At 35.5% G+C, this 23,104-nt stretch overlaps 1 protein-coding gene across 1 annotated transcript; it reads right to left on the bottom strand.

The window, feature by feature from the left end:
• Window positions 1-1,266: 1,266 nt before the first annotated feature.
• LOC113058544 (nesprin-2-like) lies at window positions 1,267-21,696 on the bottom strand. The gene is made up of 13 exons (XM_026226536.1): window positions 21,438-21,696; window positions 13,049-13,329; window positions 12,813-12,963; window positions 11,948-12,130; window positions 11,154-11,291; window positions 10,085-10,279; window positions 8,492-8,702; window positions 7,508-7,575; window positions 6,597-6,648; window positions 6,031-6,194; window positions 3,784-3,966; window positions 3,407-3,471; window positions 1,267-2,185 (listed from the first exon to the last, which is right to left on the bottom strand). The coding sequence occupies exons 2-13, from the start codon at window positions 13,306-13,308 to the stop codon at window positions 1,939-1,941; spliced, it is 1,917 nt and encodes a 638-aa protein (XP_026082321.1). The 5' UTR covers window positions 13,309-13,329; window positions 21,438-21,696; the 3' UTR covers window positions 1,267-1,938.
• Window positions 21,697-23,104: the final 1,408 nt, after the last annotated feature.

Raw genomic sequence — 23,104 nt, 5'->3', positions numbered from 1 at the left:
CTGTGTGGGAGGGGGGTTCTGGGAGCCAAGGTCTCAGCCAATGGTGCCCAAGCCTGTCGATTAGCTCAATGCTATCTCATTAAGGTACTTGAGTACCTTTGCCCACTTGTGTTGGCAGGACACAGAAATGGAGTCTGATAACAACAGCTAATCATTGTTTACATGAACACGAAAAAATTATAATTGTAATTTTATATGCCCACTACTTTATCATACCATATAATATTTTTAATAATATATTAACATTTTTGTCTGATATACACTATATAATTATGTGATATGGGGTTATTAACATTATAAGAAGCAGTGGAACACAAATTGCTGGGTCTTCCACATTTCAACTGAATGGTACATAAACAAAACGCTGTTTCTGTTCTCAAGCGTGGCAATTCCCCTGACATAAGCAAGGCCTGTTGTAGTCAATGGCATCATATGAATTCTAAGTAACCATCACAAAACTGAGTTAGTGATGCTGCCTGATGCTCACAGTCAGATTGTCCCAACTCACATTTTTGCCATTTTCTGATACACATCTGCGGTCAACTTGTAATTCCACATTTAAAGGACAGCAACCTCAAGAGTGAGTTAAAAGCCAAAGTAATGCATTTACACTAATAAATTAATATGCATGTTTTATTCTAAAAACCATCTCCTCTGCATTAGGAACTATTACCTCATATTCCTTTTCTGCCCAATCCAAATGATTTAATATCACCAATGACTGATATTGTAACAGCAGCATTGACCTTTAGCACCTTCAGGCAGAGTTCAGAAACATATTTCCTCTTAAGGTTTTATTGCCACAGAAATCCTCCCTGTTTTTTCCATGTCCTCCTCAGGTGGATACCAGATTTTATTTGCTTTCGGTTTATAGGCTCTAGGCTTGCAGAGGTATATGGTTCAATTTGAGGCTCTGTTTTTGCCAAGTATATAAACTCATCATCAAACCAAGGCAGGCTTGCTTACCCATGCACACAACACTTCATTTTGTGCATTGACTATAGTTCAAGGCTCTAAATGGATCAAGATGAGGTTGAAAAGCCATCTCCGTACATTTCCAGTGAAGATCATTTGTGTGCTAATTGAATTTGAAACATTCTTTCGTAATCTTTTTGAGTGTTTGTCTCTGGCAGGAGCACAAAAACCTCTTTCAGGATGTCGAGCAAGCCAGATACACACAGAAAGACGCTTCCCCCCCCAATGAGAATCACACGGCGTGTCAATCCACATGCATTCCAATGTCACAATCCACAGCCAGCAACTTGTTTTCACTAATCTCTTTTATTTTACAAGTGGATAACAGTGCAAAACCATTCCTTGATGAGCACAAGGATTTGATTTAAAACTCTCTTGTGTCTTCCTTCACTGGACTGATACGATCTAATAAATACAGTGCAGAATGTCCTTTATTAAAAAAAAAAAGTTAAAGTGATTACGGTATACAACACAGTGGTTCTTAATCAAATATTACATATTGCTACGCAGTATGAAATGTTTGCATGTATTCTCTCTCAGTACAAAATTGATTTTAATTCTACAAAATTTTCAGCAAGTTTTTTTTGTTTTTTTTAGACAAACAATCAAACTAAATCTTTAAGCCACCATGCACACGCACACTTCATTCATAAACAATCTGCTTTTTAAATTTTTTAACAAACCTATAAATACTTGGTTGCCAAAAAACGCTTAATCTGTCAAGTAAAAAAATTCAAGTAAGCGTGCTCAACAAGGCAGTTTTAAATATAGATGCTTCCAGAACTGTTAAATAATTTCAGTTTTACACGATTCACTCTGATATTGTGGAAAAGTTGGTGTCAGAGTAGAATTAAGGGCACTTGTTATATTAGGTGACACATGCTTTCATAGAAATGTTACAAGAAACCTTGAAAACCATTCCATGTGTGCTTACTAAACTGTTTGGCATTACTGCTTGCTTCCTCAGGTGGGAGGGGGTCCTTTGTAACGTAGGGCCAGGTGAAATGAGCGGGTCAGGGTATTGGACCGATGGCACGATGTATCGTGGAGCAAGATGAGGGGCCAGATGACCACAGCAAGCAGAAGGGTAAATAGGAGAACAAGCAGTGGTGTTGAGGCCTTTCGTACATTGAAAAACCTCAAGGGCCCCAAAAGCCAGGTGCCAATGTGCCTTAAGCTGCTAGCAGAAGCCTCTGGTCCATATAGGTCACTGGAAACAGAAATACATCATGATAAAAGGCCATTTTTCCCCAAAGTAACAGATTGCTTACAGGTCTCTTCTATGGTAGCAGTTGGTAAAAATCTGTTATCTGGTTCAAGTGTGTTTAATTAGGATCTGAGCTAGGACATCCTTGGCATAAATCAAATTTAATTAGCACAATTTAATTTTTGGTATGCATTGGTGAGGTAGAACTGCTTTAAAACATTTCTACGAGCCAAGGCTGAGCTTAAAGAAACTGTACTGTTAACAGTATTCACTCACAGTAATGTGAAAATAACTTGAAGCAAGATTTAAAGTCAAAACTAATATCGGTGTCCTTGCTTCACTTTTTAGTCCATTTAAATTGATTTCTCAGACAAAATTGGCCTTACTGGTCAGGGAAGCATATGACTTCACTTTGTCAAATGATTCTCATTGCATTTTTGCCATCCAATAAATCTTAAATGTGCCTTCTATGGACACTGCCCAAACCAAGGGTAAGAATCTTGGGTATATCATTAACATGTTGTACAAAACAACACTGAACCCCATAGATTTTTACTGTACAGTTTCAAAATGTGTGTTCTGCTTCAAAAGTTTGGTGTTAAGATTTTACAGTGTCTTTTAAAGTATATTATGCTCACCAAGACTGCTTTTTGCTTGAATAAAAAATACAGTAAAAACAGTAATATTGTGATATATTATTACAATTTAAAATAACAATTTTTTATTTAAATCTATTTTAAAATGGAATTAATTTCTCTGATGCAGTTGCTGAATATTCAGCCTTCAGTGTCACATGATCCTCAGAAATCATTCTAATATGCTGATTTGCTGCTCAAAAAAAAAAAAAACATTTCTGATTATCAATGATAAAAATAGTACTTGTATGGAAAAATATTATTTTATGAATAGAAAGCTCTAAAGAACACCATTTATTTGAAAAATAAATCTTTTGTAACATTATAAATGTCTTTGCGGTCACGTCCAATCAATTCAATGCACCGTTGTTGAATAAAGTTAACAATTATAAAAAAAAAAAAATCTTTTGAATGCTACTAAATTTCTAATAACTGTTTTTCCAACACAAAAAAATGAAATAAAAAAAATAAGATTCACAATTAGTCAGGTTGCAATTTAGCACAAGAAAATAGATAATGCCTACCATAATAAATCAACAAGCTTATCTATCAAATTCACTGAAGTCTGCATAGGAAAACACTTTCTTACCGACTTGACTTTGCATGGGAGTTGTCTTCCAAAGAGTCAGGGAAACAAAGTCTCTCCTGCTGCCTCTAGTGACAGAGAGGGACAAGATGATAATAGCTGGAGATTAACAAAGCCCTGCAGGGACTCTATTGTTTACCCCTTCTTTGTCACCGGCGCACATTACAAACACAATTATGTGTGGGGTGTGTTGAGAGGTGTAAAGCACATCATAAAAATCACGCAAGGCACCACATTTGCTACACATTAACAGGTCTGGCTTTAATTTCGCGACACCCCAGGTGACCAGTGAAGCAGTTATGGTGTTTGTAACACATGATGTGACCGTGTGAGGGTGTTTGTGCAGAAGGGGTGTACGTGTCTGTGCGAGCAAGAGATACCTGTGGGTTTTCATGACGCTGGTAAGAGTGATGCTGGAGGTCACATGACGGGGGTGGGCGGGGGGTGGAGCACGTGTGCGGAGCTCGCTGTGGGTGGGGGCGTCTCTGGGGAAGCACATTCTCCTGATACTCAACTCCCTCCTCCTCCTTCCCGGGTGGCAGAGATGTAAAAGTGGAGCGCGGCTATAAAGATTCACAGAAGCAACAAACACTTTCAGTTGCCGAAGAGTGGACAGCAGAGTTCTCACTACATGCGGCAGCTTTGCTATGCTACAAAAGGTGCTTGTAAATCGAAAGAGACGGGCTCAATTAACTAATAAGGTGCAAGGCGGCTCTGTCTTTTTGTGCTCTGTTTAGCTCATTCTTTGAGTCCCTTAATGGGACAAACAGATCCACCTCTTCGTGTGACACATTACACAGACACTCTTGGCCCTATCGCAGTGCCAGTTCCTCACGATGTTTGTGCATACAATTACGACAGCCATTATAGAGCCTGTTAGAGCGGCGGGTCTTTTTCCCATCCCTGTAAAGCTGCAATTAGCCATGAGCGCAGAGAAATTACAAGAGGCTCTTTGAAATGGAAATGGTCTCTCTCACTTTCATCAAGGTTTTTCCAAGACTTCGTCAGGCAAATCGGCTTCTGCATCAGTGCAGAGGACTCACTTTCCCAGAAACCAACGTCACCCCACTCTCCCCCCTCCTGTCTCGGAAAGAAGCACTGAGCTTTTTAAGTCAAGATGGTACGGATTCATTTGAGATGGATTAATTAGCACAGCTGAATAATATGTGCTTCATATTCCTTGTAAACATGTCTTTTTATGGTGTCTCTAAAATAAGCTTTTACCCTCAGAAACATTGATAAATATGATGGATTTATGAATATAAAATATATAGGCCGTAAACAGGTCTTCAGCAAAGTCAATGTGACAACAATTAATGGCAGAAAAGCAGCATGATGACCATAACAGAGGAGAGACTGTTATAATGTGCACAGACTGCAATTGCAGTCTCTTAATGAGATTTGGCAAAAATGTATCCATGCTCAATTGCACGGAGCATCCATTCTGCATTTATGACTGCAGTACTAAATATGCTCACTGATGAAGCAGAAATCAAATCCAGAATAAAATCAGCAAGTTATGAAGACAGCTGTAGATGCAGTGCATTGTAGAAGAACATACAGTGAGGTCCCAAAAGCCCACTAATGCATTTGTGATTGAACACCATTTATTTTATTATTTTTACCCATTTAAAATTATATTATAATCAACATAAGCTTATTTCCAGGTTTAAAAAAAATTAATAAATAAAAAGTTGAAAATTAAAGCAGTGTATTTTAAAGTCTCATTCTTACAGAATTTATAGAAGATAATTCACATAGGAATATTTATCTATTAAACATTAGATAATTGACATTTAATGAGACTATTCCATAGATGAGAAGTTCAATGATTTTATTTAATTATTTATAATTTATGGCTATATAAATGGCGTCTAAATCAATGTAAGAGTCTAATGATTTTATGAGTAGTAATTCATTATAAACACAGGCAGAAGCAGCTGGCCATTTATTGCCTTTAAGTGAGTGACACTGATGTACCTCTGGTATTAACACGTTACTTTGCATCCAAAAATTCAATAATATTGACATCAAGCTAATGTCAAAAGCAATCTACAAGAGCCATTAAACGGTTTTTGACAGTGTAATGAGTATCATCACTCACGGAGCAGTTTAAACATTTATATACACTACCGTTCAAAAGGCTTTTCAGTTATCGGTTCCTGTGATGGCATCATGACTCTAGTCTGCAGTGTCACATGATCCTTAAGAAATCATTCTAATATGCAGATTAGCTGCTCATTTAATAGCATTTGTTATTATCAAAGCTGAAAACTGTTGTGCTTTTTTTCTATATAGAATAGAGAGTTCAAAATAACAGTATTTATTTGAAATTTTATTTTTATTAACAGTTAAAAGTAAAAGTTTTATTTGTACAAAACATCACAAAAGACTTCACTTTCAATTTTGATCAGTTAAATGCATTGATCAAATACAAATATGACTGAATAAAAACATGAATTTCTTTCAAGCAGACAAAATAATCTCACTGGACCCAATATTTTGAAGGGTAGTGTTTAATATAGGACCTTATTGAGGCATCCCCAATCAAAGGGCCCAGAAAAACATTCATTTTAAAACAGTTTAAAAACATGTAAACTGTGTGATTACACCAAGCAAAAATATACCTGTGGATCATGCTCCGTCTGGACGGCTTTAGAACAAAGTTGATGCGTCTGGCCCAGCCAAGCGCTGATGCGCTCAGGGTCGAAGGTCACAGGCTCAGGAGACCTAGTTTTAGGTGTGGAAGTCTTAAATGGTCCAGCATTCTGAGGCTCACCAGCTCTAATGACTGTATCCACAACACATACATGCAAAACAGATATTAGCAAAGTCTCTTAGCATAAACAAATCAGGGCTATGCTGTGAAAAAAACAAGATTGGACAAGATGTATACCATACATTTTTTTTCTAATTCCTGGATTTAAGTGCTAGATGTAATATTTGAAAACTAGTTGCTGCTTTGAATGGGGTAAATCACAAAAGAGAGGCAAAAAAGTTTTTAGATATTTCCCCACCATGAACCTCATAATCGAGGTTTTTGGTGGCTCTTGGCTATTTTTCAAGGATATTAGAAAACAAGCCAAATTGAGAGCAGCTCTTCCATGATTATCAAGTGATTAAGCTGTGAGAGGGACACTGCCCTCGGTGGATGGCACTAGTCAAACTGACCAATCAGGAGCCTCGGCTTTACCTGGCACCGGTGTCTGGGGTGGGGCCGCATACTCTAAGCTCTTCTTGATGCCCTGAAAAACACAGCAAATACGTTCAGCATTCACTTACATTACAGAAATACACACGTACATGTTGATTTGTAGCATCAAGGTTTGCTTCTATAAAGTACATTACTTTCAAAATAAATGCATCTTAATGTAATGTAGGGTTATCAATCTTTGAGATCCCACTGACCCCCAAATATGATCATCCTTGTGCAAGGGACCTCATACATTTTTTTTTAAAGGCAGATATTAATTTGAAGGCATATCAAAATCATGCAATTTGAACAAAACAAATAAATAAATGTAACATATTATATGTAAATTATGATTTGGAAAATATTTAATATCTATTGCGTTACATTTATGTCTACTTAATTTTTTTTTTTTTTACATTTCTTTATTTAATGTATTTAAGTGTTTAACATTTAGTATATATATATAACATTTATAGTATTCATTTTATGAACATTTAAAATTACAAAAATACTATTGTAAAATATATATTTTTTTTTATATATAATTACATTTTTTTTCTTTTTCACTGTTCTTCTGCTCACTATAATATTATTATATTATATTATATATATTATTATATATTATAATATTATTTTCATTTATTTATTTATTTGAATCATGTATTTGTTTCATCCTATTTCTTTATTTATTTTACAGTTTAATTTTTTTTCCAAGAACCCCATAGAATTCCCTAGCCCACCCCTGGGGGCCATTTAATGCATTTTAATAATGGTTAATCATTTAAAAGTGGTTAATTGGTGTTAAAGCTGCATCTGAGGCCAACTGTGTTCAATACAAAAAAAAAACTGTATACTACACATTATTACATAGACTGTGGTTTCTTGAAGTATGAGCTGTCAGATGGACTTACTGGATTCTTTAAGATGTCTGGTTGCGTGTCCACAGGACTCATGTAGACTCTCCTCCTCAGAGGCCGACCTGAGAGAATGAAAGAAAATGTTAACGCTCCTGATGGGTAAAAGTTAGAGTTTCTGTGTGTTTTTTAGAGACCTGCTAGAAATGTATAGCAATCACAAAGAATAAAGCGCTATGAAATGCCTAAAACTCATCAGTCCTCGTTTGGGGTCATGATTATTACATAATCAGCTGATTGTAATTCACACGTGAAGCATAAATGCCTCTGCAGCACCTGCGGTGGTTCACACCACATGCACACGAAAGCATAAACAAAGTGTTAATATGCACAGTGAATGCAAAACACTCCAGTTTCACGTTATTTTAATATTCACTTGAAATGTTGTGTGGAAAGGGATGAATTCAGGACAGAAATATATTCATAGCATCAGCAATAACAGATAAAACAATATAGAAAAGGCGATCTACTAAAAGTACTATTACTAAAACTGAAAAAAAAATATGAAAGACTATATAGGAATAAATAATTAATAAAATAAAGGAATAAAACTGCATAGCAATATGACAAACTTAAACTAAAATGAAAATAATAAATAATAATAAAAATCAAATAACACTGCTATACATTTCAATGTATTATTTTAAGTGAGTGACGTGACATACAGCCAAGTACGGTGACCCATACTCAGAATTTGTGCTTTGCATTTAACCCATTCAAAGTGTACACACACAGCAGTGAACACACACACACACACACACACAGCCCTAAACTCGAACCCACAACCTTAGGGTTAGGAGTTAAACTCTCTAACCACTAGGCCACAACTTCCCCTTTTAAGTTTAATGTCAAAAAGCAACTTCAAGGTTTGTGTCTCAAGCCTACACAGTAAATCACTGAATCACAATTATTCCCCATTTATGTGAGTATATAATGAATATGAAGATTTGTGCTTGGAGGATTGTATTAGGCAACCCCTACCTGCAGCTGCACTGAAGGAGGACGAGTCCGTGTCATCATGGGAGATTGAACCACCGATGTCCACTGAAGGGTCCCACTCCAGAACCAGGTGATCTTGACTGGACTGAGGAAGACAGGCCTGAGACGAAGGCGCCATGCACTCATCCTCCAGCATACTCTCAGACGGACAGCCAGAGTCAGGAGCACACAGAGCCCAGTCCTCTTCAAAAACCTGCCATAGCACAAGAAAAACATTTTAAATTTCTCTTAAAACATTTTCATTTTCACATAATTACAATTTAGTTTAAAAAGGCACTAACTTAGGAGTAAGAAGATAAGAATTATCTTTTTTTTTTTCTTTTTCTTTTTTTTCATGTAAGTTCACAAAGACTATATTTGGTCAAAATACAGTAAAAACACAAATGTGAAATATTATCACAACATAAAACAACTGCTTTTTATTTTAATACATTAAACTTATTCCTGATGGCAAAACAGAATTTTCAGCAGCATCAGTCTTCAACTCAAACATTTCTTCTTAATATAGTTGCTAATAATGTTGAAAACAGCTGTCGCTTTATATTTTTGTGGGAACTATGATGCATTCTTTTCAGGATTATTTGATTAATAGCAAGTTATGAATAAAAGTAATTATTATATATAATGATAACTTTTTTTCTTTGATCATTTAATTTGTGCCATTTCAAATTCACTTGCTCAGAGCAGGCCTGATGCATACGCACATACCAACCCCAAACTTTTAAATATGTATATTAAACATTAAATCATCTTACATCTATAATGCAATCTTATCTATACAATGCAATTTCTTAATTTTTAAATGTGACAAAAAATGATGGAAATTCTGAGAACATATTGATCCGGAGTGTGAAGAAAAAGAAAATGATACACATTATAGACTCTGTGTGCTTTTTCTGAGCTATGGAGAACATGCTGTGGTAATTAATTATGATGTGTGGTGTGGGACTCTATACACGTCCTATATCTGACAACAGCATGCTACATTTTTGGCATATCTTTATGTGATCCACTTGGACCTAAAGAGACAAAGGCTTACATAAGGAACTTGTTCAAATGGACAGTACATGTATTGTGCAGTCAGTGGCTGCTTGGTTACAAGAAAACTATTCAGGGGTTGTATTCATGACTTTTCTGCCAGAACATATGAAGTTGAATGCTTGAGTAGCTTTCCCCTGGGATAATTTTCCCAAAAATGCAACAAGCCTGCTCTGAGCAAGTGAACTTGAGATGACACAAAATAAATTATCAAATAAAAAAAGCTATCAGGGGAATATCAGGGCAGAGAAGGAACTCTTCAAGGTTTCATAGTCAACTGTTTATATGATGTCTGATAATCCTGATCTATGGAGGATTGACAATAAACACCGGCTATAAGTAACAGTGCTATTCTAGAAATACAATCAGCCAATAGTCTGGGTGGCGAATGAGTTTGAATAATTATATATACACCTTGATTTTCTTCAAATTTAATGGTGCAATTGAATTAGCTGCGAGGTCAGAAGAGACGATGAGAATAGTTTCAGGTCTTCTCGTTTGGAATGAACTAATTAGTACACATGCATGGATATATACCAGTCTCATGCTGAGCAGGCGTGTATGAAGATGGCCCAGGCCCTGAAAGACACGGGTACAGTGGAGCAGGAGTTCCTGCAGCTGGTTCTCGATGACCTGGGCATCACCCGGCTCGCTTTTTTGGATCAGCTCTTCTCCATGCTGAAGCAAATCATTTAGTCGACCTGCACTCTCTCCAACTGCCTCCTGAAACCCCTGAGAGACAAATATACACAAAAACTATTTACAATCATATACAATATACATCCTTCCTTGATATTACTTTTATAGGTCAGGGCGATTTAATTCCATTCCTAGAGGCCACAACCTGGAGAGTTTAGTTCCAACCCTAATTGAACACATCAGAACCACTTAACAAAGGTCTTCAGAAATCACTTGATTATTACTGGCAAATGTGTTTTTCATTAGGATTAGAACCATTAAAGTTTTGAGGATCATTAAAATGTCACAATGTAAAACCTTATAGAAATTTTACAACAGTAGTTTTTCAGTAATGAGGATCATGTATAACATTAAATAAATTTAAAAAAATGTAATAAATGCAAAGGTATTCATATATTATTATAATAAACTATTATAATCTGTTAATTATAATAAAATATTAATTTATCATTTAAATAATTTCATTTTTTATTATTGTACTACATACTGTAACAATAAAATATTATTAAAATAACTATTTAACAAATTAGACATTTCTTTTTACTTTTACCTGAGACATGATCAAATATTGTAATATTTTGATACACTATTTTTTATTAAAAAATAAAACTTCATTTTATTCTCTTTCTATATTTTAATTTGTATGCATGTATTTATACCATAGCTCCTCCTTAATAGTCATAAAAGTGGGCTTTATTTTCTTTATGCTAAAATGTCAACATTTTATTTTGGGGTGAAGTGTGACCTGGACGTGTTTTCTTAAGACTAACCCAACTTGGCCTTTCTGGGATTTGTACTTGCAACTTAAAAGACCTGCACTTATAACCCATAAAGCACAGATGGCCCAAAAAAAAAAAAAAAAAACATTGCATGGACAAATCGGTTAATCCTTGTTTGCTGAAAGTACCTGAAGCTGGTGCATCTTAGAGCAGGTGTCTTTGCCTGAGAAGTGCTCCACTTCAGTCAGCCTGAGGTCCATATCAGCCAGCCACACTGCCATCTCTTCCCTCTGCCTCTCAAAATCCTCCCGCTGGCAGATGAAATGCTGTTGCACGCACACACACACACACACAGACAGAGCATGATTCTGTCTGACCGTCTACACCCTGATGCTGTTTTTAGCATAGGCGCAGACTGACAGAGAGACACATCAAAATTACAACAAGGATTTCAATGTGGCAGACAGGGAGCGGAAATGTCATAAACAAAACACAGACACAGAAGCCCATGGTAAGGGGGGCATAAGCAGTGCATTCGAGCACAGACCAACAATGCGCAGGGGTCACTGCAGCTGGAAGGACAGAGTTATGCAAGATGAACGCAGGCAGAGCAGAAGGCTGTATGGATAAAGAGTTAATGGGATTAAATATATATATATATATATATATATATATATATATATATATATATATATATTCCAAAACTGCAAAAATCAAATAAATAAATTGAAACAAGTTGTGCTCCAAATTTGAGGCTGATATCTCAAAAATTGTGTGCAGTACCAAAATGTTTCCAATAAATGAACTTAGCTTCCCATTAATTACCAATGCGGTCATTTTTGACTGTGAAAAGTACAATTGTAGTTTACCAAGTATAGTACCATTCCAATCAAATGTAAAAAACCAAAACATAACATTTTCCCTAATAGCTCAAGAGGGTTAAAAGAGTACACCTTTGAGCAGTTTGAGGGTCTTCATATACCTTCAACCTGCGGCACACTGTCTCCACAATGTTGCTGAGCTGATCCCAGCGCTGTCCGCAGTCCTTCGTCATTTCTACGAGCCACGCGCCCATAGCACCTCTGAACAGACCGACCAGAGTTTGACAGAGTTTGGTCAGTCCGTCCAGCTGGGTTAAACGTATCCTGGCCTCAGCACGCAGGTTCTGGAAGGAGATACAAAATCAGACAGTGAGATCATGCAATTAAGAGGTAACTCCCTCCAAACGAAAAAAAAAAAAAACACATCCCACAGGTTATTTTAAGAAAAGTATTGCGAGGAGTTAAGACGGAGGGAGGCACAACGGTGCTTAGGAGGAGAGCCAAGGAGTTTGACGACCATTTGGTGTCATTTATCTTCACTGGCAAGGTTCCCGGGTTTCTAGACACTCTGAGTAAATGCACTGTCTGCGCGTTTGTAAGCGTGTCTATGTGTCGTTTATTACACATTCATTGTAGAAAGCATCAAAACACTGGCTGTCTCTCACTCAGAAACAGTCACCTGTAATCACTAATTGGCGATGGTCTCTTTTTACTTTAATTCTGACAATTGCTGTCAACAACCATCTAAAAGTCTTTTTTCAAAAAGAGACCGCAAATATTTTTTTTTGGGGGGGGGGGGGGGTTGCATTCAGAATGGTTAATTAATAGATCCAAATTAATTGTATACTTCAATATTTTTCAAACCATCTTCCTAATAAAATGAATACATTTATAACAACTTGGCATGCATGTTTTTTAAATGTTAATCAAAACAATTATATATATTATTTTCTCCATCATGGACAATATTATCTGTGATAAATTGAACATCTAATAGCATTGAAGTTAGACCAAACATCTCATTACCTCATACTTTTGTAACTCCTCTTTTGCCGTAACATACAGCACATGGCTGGAATTTGGGGAAGCTGCTATCTTCTCAGCTGAACGAAGCCAGTCATCTAAACAGGAGAGTTCCTTCTTGAATTCATACCACAACATCCACCTCCTCTCCAGCCTGATGGATCAGTGAGAAACAATTAGGTAGAACAATCAGTTATATAGTACAAACAGGATGCCAATACTCATGGAGAGCTACTCACTTGATGCAGCCCTCGAGGGAGAAGGAAGTATCTTGGCTCAAGTCTCCAGTGGACGACCACTCATCAGAGAGCTCATTCAAATCATCATGCAGCTGAGAGCATCTCGTGGGAAAGCAGGTCTCAGAGGACTGTAGGTAGAGACCACTTTGGGGGTTCATATCAACATATGTTTGCTTCTCTTCACTGTCTTCATCGCTTCCTCTGGGACCTGCTCTGGTGTTTCCATGGTGACTGGCTTTGAGTGACATCTCTTCTAACATTCTGGCATCACCAAGTGCCACCTGTTTACAAGAACACAAAGAGAGGCCAGTTCATTTGGCTCAAACACAACATGATGCACAGACATATTGTGACCCTAGTGTCAAAACAGCTCTTTCAGTAATAACAGAAATGTTATATATGGTAGCTGATATTAAATACTTTCGGGAAGCATCTAAATCTATTTATACAGCTAACTGCTATTTTTATGACTATGCATGCAGCTTCTATGAGCAGATATTTATTGAAAAATTAAAATGAAAGATTTGTACTTTAAAAATTATCTTGCCAGTTTTAAAAGTAGTCAAGTAAAGTCAAAAAGATAAATTAGTGGTTACCAGTTTTGTCCAATGTCCAATTTTTTTTAATGGATAAAAATCTTGAATAAATATATAAAACCTTGAAAAAATTACATCAAGGGAAAAAAATAAAAATAAAAACTCATGAAAAAAAACAAATGATTTGAAATAACTTAAATACATAAATTACATTTGTAAAATAACCAAACTGCATAAATATATATTAAAGAAATACATTCATTAAAAATCATAAATTAAAAATAAAATTATTGATAAAAACAAATCAAATTTTAAAAATACTTACCGGTAATAAACATTTCATAAATACATTCATAAATAATAAAATAAATCATAATACATTCATGAATTAAATCAAAATAATAAAAATCATAAATGAGATCATAAAATTTTGAGTCAACACCAGGTGCTAGGCTAAGGCCTATACAATCCATTGTTGACCAATGCAAACAAAAAAAGAACATATGAAGTTGAAAAAAAAAAAGTCATGTGCCGATCATGTTTTCACCATTGCATAGTTTTGTCCTTAAAATCTCAAATCACAAAAGAATTTCACAATTCATTCACAGTGCATAGAAACCCACTACTGCAGTATTTGGTTAGAAAAGCTGTGGTTTCTCTGCATGACAAATGCATTAAAACTTCCAGACACCTCTTTTGCTCTGGGTTATAACTTCAGCAATCAAAAACCATAAATCAGTTTTATGCCCATTACCCAAAGGAGTAACGACTCTGCCGCCCCAGCCCAGGCAGAAAAAAAAAGCCAAATAGATTCTCCTCACTCTAATACCTGCATAATGTGGCTGACAGAGCAAGGTCAGCTATGGCAGACCATGACTGCTGTCAATCAAGATGGTCCCAAAAAGTGCCTTAGGCTGACCTCACAAGTAAAAATTGTTTTTTTTTAACATTCAAGAAGAGCTTAAAAGCCTACGTGAGTCTCAAAAGCAGCCCACGTTTGTATTTATGAATAGACTTGCCTTTGAAAAAAAATTACTTGGGGTAGAATGGTTCTTTCAAAACTTTAAGCCCGACCAGTTTATAAGTCGAAGTTAGACGGGCATAATTCACCCGCAACCTTGCCGGCCACCAGGGCCACTTCCACCGCAGGTACACACTGTCTTCAGGCTCAGCCAAAATGACTGTAATTTCTCAGGGTCCGCTGTGATTTTGCCCCAGTGGAGGGCATTAAGGCACTAGACTGAGTCTCAAAGCAGTCAGGTTGAAAATCAAAGTCACCGTTATTGCTTTTCTCAACCTGCAGAAAATGTTGCTCTCGCCTGAGGGTAATGGAGTGCAAACATGACTGCAATCCATACTATGATCCTAACCTTTTCAGAATTGAACAAACTTATAGCAGGCTGCAGGCCATTTCCCATCTCATTGGCGAGCTTGTGTCTTGAGGAACAGGTGTGTACGTGTGACACCCAACAGGCATGCAGTGACACAATGACTGGAAATGGGACGTTAAGAATCTGATTTCACTCTGATTTTCATCCTGTAGACCTACAGTACATCCCAGCCCAGGTGAAGTTACAGATCATAATGTTCCAACACAAAAACCAAACCATGGAGATGGTCATTCAATCCCAACACGTGGTACAGGCGTGAAAGAAGATCTCACTGGTGTAAACAGAACATAAATGTGACTATTTTGGTATCCAATTAAGTCCTTTTGACTATGTTTATCATATACATATAAATCCTGGAGGAAAGACAAAGAAAAGGACCATGGTAAACTATTATAGAAAGAAGGATCAAAAAACAGCATGAGATTACATTAGTAGTGCAAGGCCATTATTACATCAGGCCAGATTATATTAGTTGGATTTAGCATCCGTAAAGTCAAAAGCAAAGTCAAATGAATCATAAATTAATAAAATCGTAAATCAGTAAACAAAAGTCAGTAAATACGCTTTGTAAAATACATTCATAAATGAAATCAAAGAAAGTCAAAGAAAATCTTAAATTAAAAAAAAAAAAAATGCGTGAATAAAAATGCAATAAATCAAATATCAAATATATTCATTAATTAAAATCAAATAAAATCATAAAATTATCAAATCATTACATGATTAAAATATAATAATTTAAATATATAAATTAATAAATTTAAAAAATAAGACCAAAGCCAAATATAACCTAAACTAAAATAAACACATAATCATAAAAAAAGAAAAATACATAAAAAAGAAAATGACTCAAATAAATGTCAAGACAAATTTCATAAATAAATTCATTGATAAAAAAATAAAAATCACAGTACAAAATTTTTTTACTCTAAAATAAACACATAAAATACAATATAATTATATATAAAATAAACTAATAAATAATTAAGTATATAAACCATAAATGAAAATGTTCCATAAATACATTCTTAAATATTAAAATAAAACAAGTGAAATGAAATTAAAATCAATTAAAATTATTAAATAAATATATAAATAAACCACTATATATACATATACATATATATATATAATTTACTATAACTAAACTACAAATAAATTAATAGATGCAGACATACATGCATAAAGTTCTCACAGGTGTGAAATTAACGTAAATGTGCCCGTTTTGGTATCCAGTCCGCTCACAGATATCTTGACCATGGTAATTATATACACGTGTAATCCTACAAGAAAGCCATGGACAAGGATGGTAGTAAATTAATATAAACAGCAGGATCAGAAAGCAGCATGAGACACACAAGGATGTAAATGACAGACCAGATTACAGATGCTTAGTCATCCTATTCATCTAGTGTCGATGGTTTGGCTAGAAACCAACGAGGCAGGTGCATCTGGGGACCTTTCCAGAACACAGCCTGCATGTGAATGAGCTGGAGTTGAATAAACACGCAAAACGCTGTCTGTGAGAGTGACGGGGGACAAAAAAGCCCTTCCATTTAGGCGAAAGGTGATGTGGGATGAGTCTGCATGTGGAAGCAAATGAAAAGTAGTGATGCATTCAGTACATCAATGAAGCTTGAATCACTCTCGGGCTTTCTTATTCAGGTTTGATAGACCATTTTTCCAGCTCACATGACACCTCAGTACAGGCACAAAACACCCTCACAGAAAATGAACGTCGCTCTGGGGAGAACATCGTTTTTGTTTCTTAATGGCGAATAAAGCGGCGCTTGTCTCCTTGGCGCTGAATAAACCTCACAGCAAACGGAGGCAATGTTACCCTTTCGGTGGCCAATGACAATTACTTTGCTCTGTTTATGATAAGCTGGGGAAAGGTCACAACACTCTAAAAGCTCAGACTGCTGCTGTTTTCATCCGAAGCAGTAAACAGCCAAGCTCAGGCCTTGGACTGAATCTCATCCCACACGCTGCCAAGCAAAAACTATAACCGACAATTTCAGCCCACATTCTATTGATTAGAGGTGGAAGACAAAAATGAGTTCAACAGCGTGTCTAATGACTCTAATCAATCACATTGCTGAAAACATCACTGAAAAGCACTATCGTAAATACAAATTAAACTCATGGACCAACATTTGAGACGTAAATTGCTACAATAACAAAACTAGGAACTAAGATCACAAAATAGTAAGTATATAAAGTATAAAGCTGTTCAGTGTAATTTATATCAGTAGTAATGAATTGGTGGGCAGTGACAAAAAGAAAATCTAAATACAAATTCAATGCAACTAACTATACATTTAGGGATAGATATGACTGCTCAATATTTTCCATGTAAAAAAAAAAGAAAAAAAAGAAAAACCAGCGGTTTATATGATGAACACAAAATTTTAACACAATTTTGTCCGCTCAGTGTGAGTCACAAAACTATGACAAGCTAAAATAGTTCTGCTTGGTCGAGCCAACCTGTTCAGCAAATGTATTTTTAATCGAAAACGTGTGCACACCCACTCCCGGTGAGGTGACAGCGTTCCACCCACTCCCGTCTGTGCCGTCCCATGGAGGCGGCCTGAGGCACATCTGTGTTTCCGGTGATGGGTGCTCATGAAGACGGAGGAGATAAGGACCCTGGTGCTCCACACCCCCTGATCCCGAACCCTCAGCTCTCCCTCCCTGTTCTTACAGAGACTGCACTCATTGTCTCTTTGGTGCCACAGGCCCAAATCGCAAACAAACAGTCCTTTCTCAGCACCCGGATAGGGAGAAGAGGCCAGTGCCAGGACACCTGATCTGATCCACTACACACACACAAAGCAAGAGATGAACCGGGCCCCCTTTTCTCCCCTGGCCCTCGGAGACCAAGCTGTGCAGAAGGGCAAAAAAACAACATTACAGCAAACTCGCTCTGGGTCCTGTGAATTACAGTTCATTACATCTAATATTTATTAAACAGAAAATGTGTCTCAATTTAAGTCTGACCATGGCCTTAATACTTCTAATAGGAGCTGAATGCTCTCAGAGAAATTGTCAGTATGTGATACAAGTAGCTACATCAGCCTTCAAATCCAATCCAGGCTTCTTCTAATCCCATTTGGAGCACATGCAATCTGGTGAGAGTCCTCAAACCACATCCTCTTGCAATTGCGTTCTTTTCCCATGGTTAAGACGACACCGTTCCAAAAACAACAGATGACAAAGATCTGCTGCTTTGTGACAATATCAAAAGTATAACGAGCATGTCATCCATTAATTGCAGCATATAGCCAAAGGCAAGCCACTCCAAAAAAGCACTCTTGTTAAGAAGATGAATTTTGCTTCTCCACATGAACACGTCATAGCTGGAGATAGAAATGATTGTTCTCTCAGCTGTGATTCCCCAGCTAGCAGACGCCTGACAGGTGTTGTGCTCAGGGAGAATAACGCAGACTCATTCACCTGATGACTGAGGATTCATTCAAGGACAGACAGCAAGTTTTACAAAGCAGAATGTCTGTTTGACACACTACTGTTGTAGCCTGAAGCAAGGTTCTTCTCTCACGAGAAAGATAAAGACAGAATGTATCGCTCTAATCACTTCAAAGGGAACAGAAAAAATAAAGAACAAACAACAATTAACAAAAACAATTAACTTAAAACAGTTACTTAAAGACACACACACAGTAACAATTTTTATATATATCAACATATGCATTATAAATAATATATTTTAATATTTATTAATAATTAATGCATAATGTTTATTTTAAATGTTTATTTTATTTTATTTTATATATATATATATATATATATATATATATATATATATATATATATATATATATATATATACACACACATTTATAATATATATATATATATACACATTATGCTTCATTATTTTATACACTATTTTATTACACCATTATATACACTACTTTTGTTGTTGTTCTTCTTAATAATAATAAAAGTAATAATAATAAAAACATTGTTTTTTTATTTTAGTTAATAATCATTAGACACACAACAACAACAAACAATAATAATAATAATAATAATAGAACATTTTAAAAATATTTTCCATTAACATTTAACTTTTTTTATTGATCATTTATAATTAAGGTTTAATTACAAATCAATTAATATTATATTACTTTTAATTTTAGAATGTTACTATCTTATATTTATTATATAATTTATATTATACAACATTATATACACATATTAAACTGTAAATATTAGTATTGTTTTGTAATATAATTATTAATAAATAATTTCCATACTTTTATATTAGTAATTAATGTGTGATTGGCTATAAATTAATATTTGTATTGGATTTTATATATTATCTTTCAAATATACATGGCTTATTATTTTATTTTTTACTATTATTATTATTATTATTATTATCCTCAAGTTAATATAATAGCTAACAATGACAATATTCAAGTATAAAACCAGAGTCAAAGCTAAAAACTACATCACAGATCATGCTCATCCCTCTCCTGCTTTCGTCATCTGTGCAAGCCAGAATACAAAAGTATCATTCATCCTTTACAAGTGTTGGTGAAATCTGATTCCTGGTTTTCAAACAAAGCTCTGCCTCAGGGGGCATCTGCAGTTTCAGCAACGAAACTGGCCAGTAGCAACAGTTTTTTTTTTTAAATAAAGCATAACAATGAAAGCCAGGAGCAGCATTAGACTGAATGGCCAATTACTACCGATGCATGACGCCATTCATCATTAAACTCAGCATGGTGTCATTCTGGCAAAGACGTGTGTTTTACTGAATGCATCTATACCCCTAGCTTGAAACATAATGGGCCTGTGAAGGGATATTTAGAAAGAAAAGACAAAGCAGGAAGCTCTCTTTTGCCCTTTAAATCCAAAGTACATTTCTTTCAACTTAACACTCTTCAAATGAAATCACTTCTGGGGTCTGTTTAAAGCAGGAAGCCACGGAACAGCACCCAAGGAACAGGATTGTACAAGCAGGAGAACTTATCTGTGCTCACAGCACTTTCCCTGGACACTGCTTAAACTCTAGTTTGTTGGGACTCAGTAATCATATCATTGGGTTTAGGTCTACATTTGAAAAAATTAGAGGGTTATATTGACTGCAAATCAGTTAATTGTTTTAAAGGGTTTGCTGGAAGGCTCCTGAAAGATTGAGATAAGAACAAGACGTCTAGCAAAGTACAACACTGATTCAGATCAAGTCGTGCAGTCCTGAAATCCACTAATGGACAAAATGGTAGAAAAAGCTAATATGTGATTGTTAGTTTCACAATCAGCGGTCTAAACATGAACTATAAAACATTTCTCTCTTCATTCTGATCATGATGCCACCATTAATAATAATAATAATAATTATAAATAAAAAAAAGATCCCGAATTGTGTTACTAATATTCAGTTTTTTTATAACATTAACTGTTTTCAAATATATAATAGTTATTCCACCTACATAAAATAAATTAAAAATTGCAAAAAGAAAAAAAAAGTAATAAGTTTAGACACATTTGACTGAATTTATGTTTCTCATCCTAAAGGCTTATACTTAAATGTGTAAAAATGTGTGAAACATTTTGTACACAAATATTAAGAGTCTCCATATCTTTATTTGGTTAGTATTTTGTACAAAACATTCTATATGAGTGCATACATGAAAACAGTGCTTAAATAATGTTGGTTAAGAAAATGAATATAGCCATATTGTAGACAAACTGCGTCAACTAAAACAGATGCTAAAATACAAGCTCTGACTTTTTTTTAATAGTTTTGCTCACTGTAAAATGATGAAATACTTCAATTTGGGTTATTTTATCTGAATCTTTTTTTTTTTTTTTTTTTTATGACGTGCTAATCACTCTTATACCAATGTGTCCAAGCTTTTGGCTAATATGTCTTAAAGCAAAATGCAGACTGTAGAGTCTCTGTGATTGATTATGGTTGTAAATGCCTTTTAAGACCGATATAAAGAAGATATTAAAAAGATAAACAATTAAAGATCTTTGACCCTGAATACCAGCCCAGTTTGAACTACAAGAGGCATCAGATGTCATTGTGGGAATAATCAATGGGCATGGAGTAGGCTATCACATTCAGCAGTAGGCTGTAACCTGATGGCCTGGTGGTATCAACCAAGTGAGTCATGCATACCTTTCCACAGCAACAGCAACATATTTAAATAGTCACGTGGGTAACTCCAATGAGGAAGATGTCTCAATTGTTTATATGTCAGTAAAATTCAAGAGAATTTATTTAATAGGTTACGTGATAAATATGACTGAAAATGTACGCGTTTATAATTCCACACTACGCTGACGAAATAACGCGAGCTAAATGCACAAAGCGCGTTTTATAGATGCAGGTGAACATTGTTTGCAAGCAGTTTAAAAAAATACCCAGGCTTAAAAAAAAATCAGTAGATGTTAAAATGTTATGTAAGTCCTCTTCACACTTACGTGCAAAACCTTTCCTAACTGCAACTTCCAGTTTCTCTTTCAAGGAATCCTTCGGGTTTTCTGGAATCATACAGGTGCAAAACTTGTCATCCTCAGGGTGAAAACACTTCTGATCAGGTTTGAAATGCCAGGTATGTTTTACGAACACACATCAAACAAGAAACAACGTTATGTTGTGCGATAAAGATAAACTCTGTTTCAGGTCACTTAATAGAGCCATCAGTCTTTTGAGTTAAAATGTCACCTGACACAGGTAAGAAGAAGCCACGCCCCCCGAGTTCATACACTCCTCCTACTCACCGTTTCAGCTCTTATGCATGACTTCAAGCACAAGATATTTCTTTACGGAAATAAAATGTGATATTGTAATTTTTTTAAGAATAGAAAAAGAGTAGCTACAATGAAAAAAAAAATCACTATTCTACACATCAAGGTACATTTTTTAATTAAGTGCATTCAAAATAATTTGTAAAGTTTGTTCATATTTAAAGACATGTGTATTTATCTCTGCTGTACTATTATTTTGGAAATTAGCTTCCATGTAATTCAGGAACATTTCATTAATTTCTGAAACCTTTCAGAACACATATACACATGTTAGCAGAGTAGAGGCGTGTAAATAGATTTTTTATGATTCAAAGGAGGCCATAAAATCATAAAATCAGTTGCTCTACAGAAGTCTGAATGTGAAATCCAACATTTAACGTAGTAGGCTATGCATATTTTTCGAATCAGTATTTTTGTATTCTGTAACTTTTCATAAAACATATAGGTAGAATATTGGTCTGTAAAATAATTTTGTATCATTTAAAATTGCAAATGTTTGCATTTGTGTTGATGCAGTATACACAGCTGTATACATAATGTGCATTCAGTATAATCCTGCAGCCATATTGTGGTTCATTTCAGGGCAATCTGGAGTGAACTACAAAATAACTTTATAATCTGAAAATATTGAAAAACTAATTGAAATCCAACTAAAGATCCGATTTAAAAAAACATGGTTGACTGGCCAGCATTTATTTAGCCTTTATTTATGCCTATTGTCAAGATTTACAAGAGGCATCAAATTATTTTGTGAAATGTGTTTCTTTCAAAATAAGCTGCCCAGTACTAGAAAACTGCAGCATGAATGTATGTTGTATTGGAGGGATGGATTACCTCACTGTATATTAATAGGCAGGTCTCCCATAGGATACCCTTTGTTGATTACAGGGAAACAAAGAATAAGGTCCCATAAGGGGCCAGTGCAGTCTCTGCTGTCTGACAACTGCTAGATATGAACTTGGCAGGACACCATTTAGCCTTTTTGAAGAGAATGTGTGAGCAGACGGTACTAATACACCAGGGTACACCAAACCGCCCGGCCAACCTTCACTCATGTACCCTGTGTTCACTCATGCAGTCACCATTTGTCTCTTTTCTCACCCAGTAAGGAGGTACAACTCCCGCATATGTTCATAACTCTGAGTGGGGAGGGGTCCAGTGATTCATTGCTCACGTCAGAATGAATCGGTCACTCTACTAATTATGAATAAAATGCAGTGTAATTATGCAGTGGAGTGCATTTACTTGCTTTATTTATGCAGCTAAGAGAAGCCCCCTGAAATTGCATGAACTGAAAACAATAGAGCTGTGTCCATTGAGACGAGAGGTGAAAAGGTCAC

This window comes from Carassius auratus, chromosome 40 (assembly GCF_003368295.1).
Source record: "Carassius auratus strain Wakin chromosome 40, ASM336829v1, whole genome shotgun sequence".
In the NCBI taxonomy this organism is placed as follows: Eukaryota; Metazoa; Chordata; class Actinopteri; order Cypriniformes; family Cyprinidae; genus Carassius; species Carassius auratus.
The sequence above is the reverse complement of the archived record's forward strand: the minus strand, read 5'-3'. Positions and strand labels throughout refer to the sequence as shown.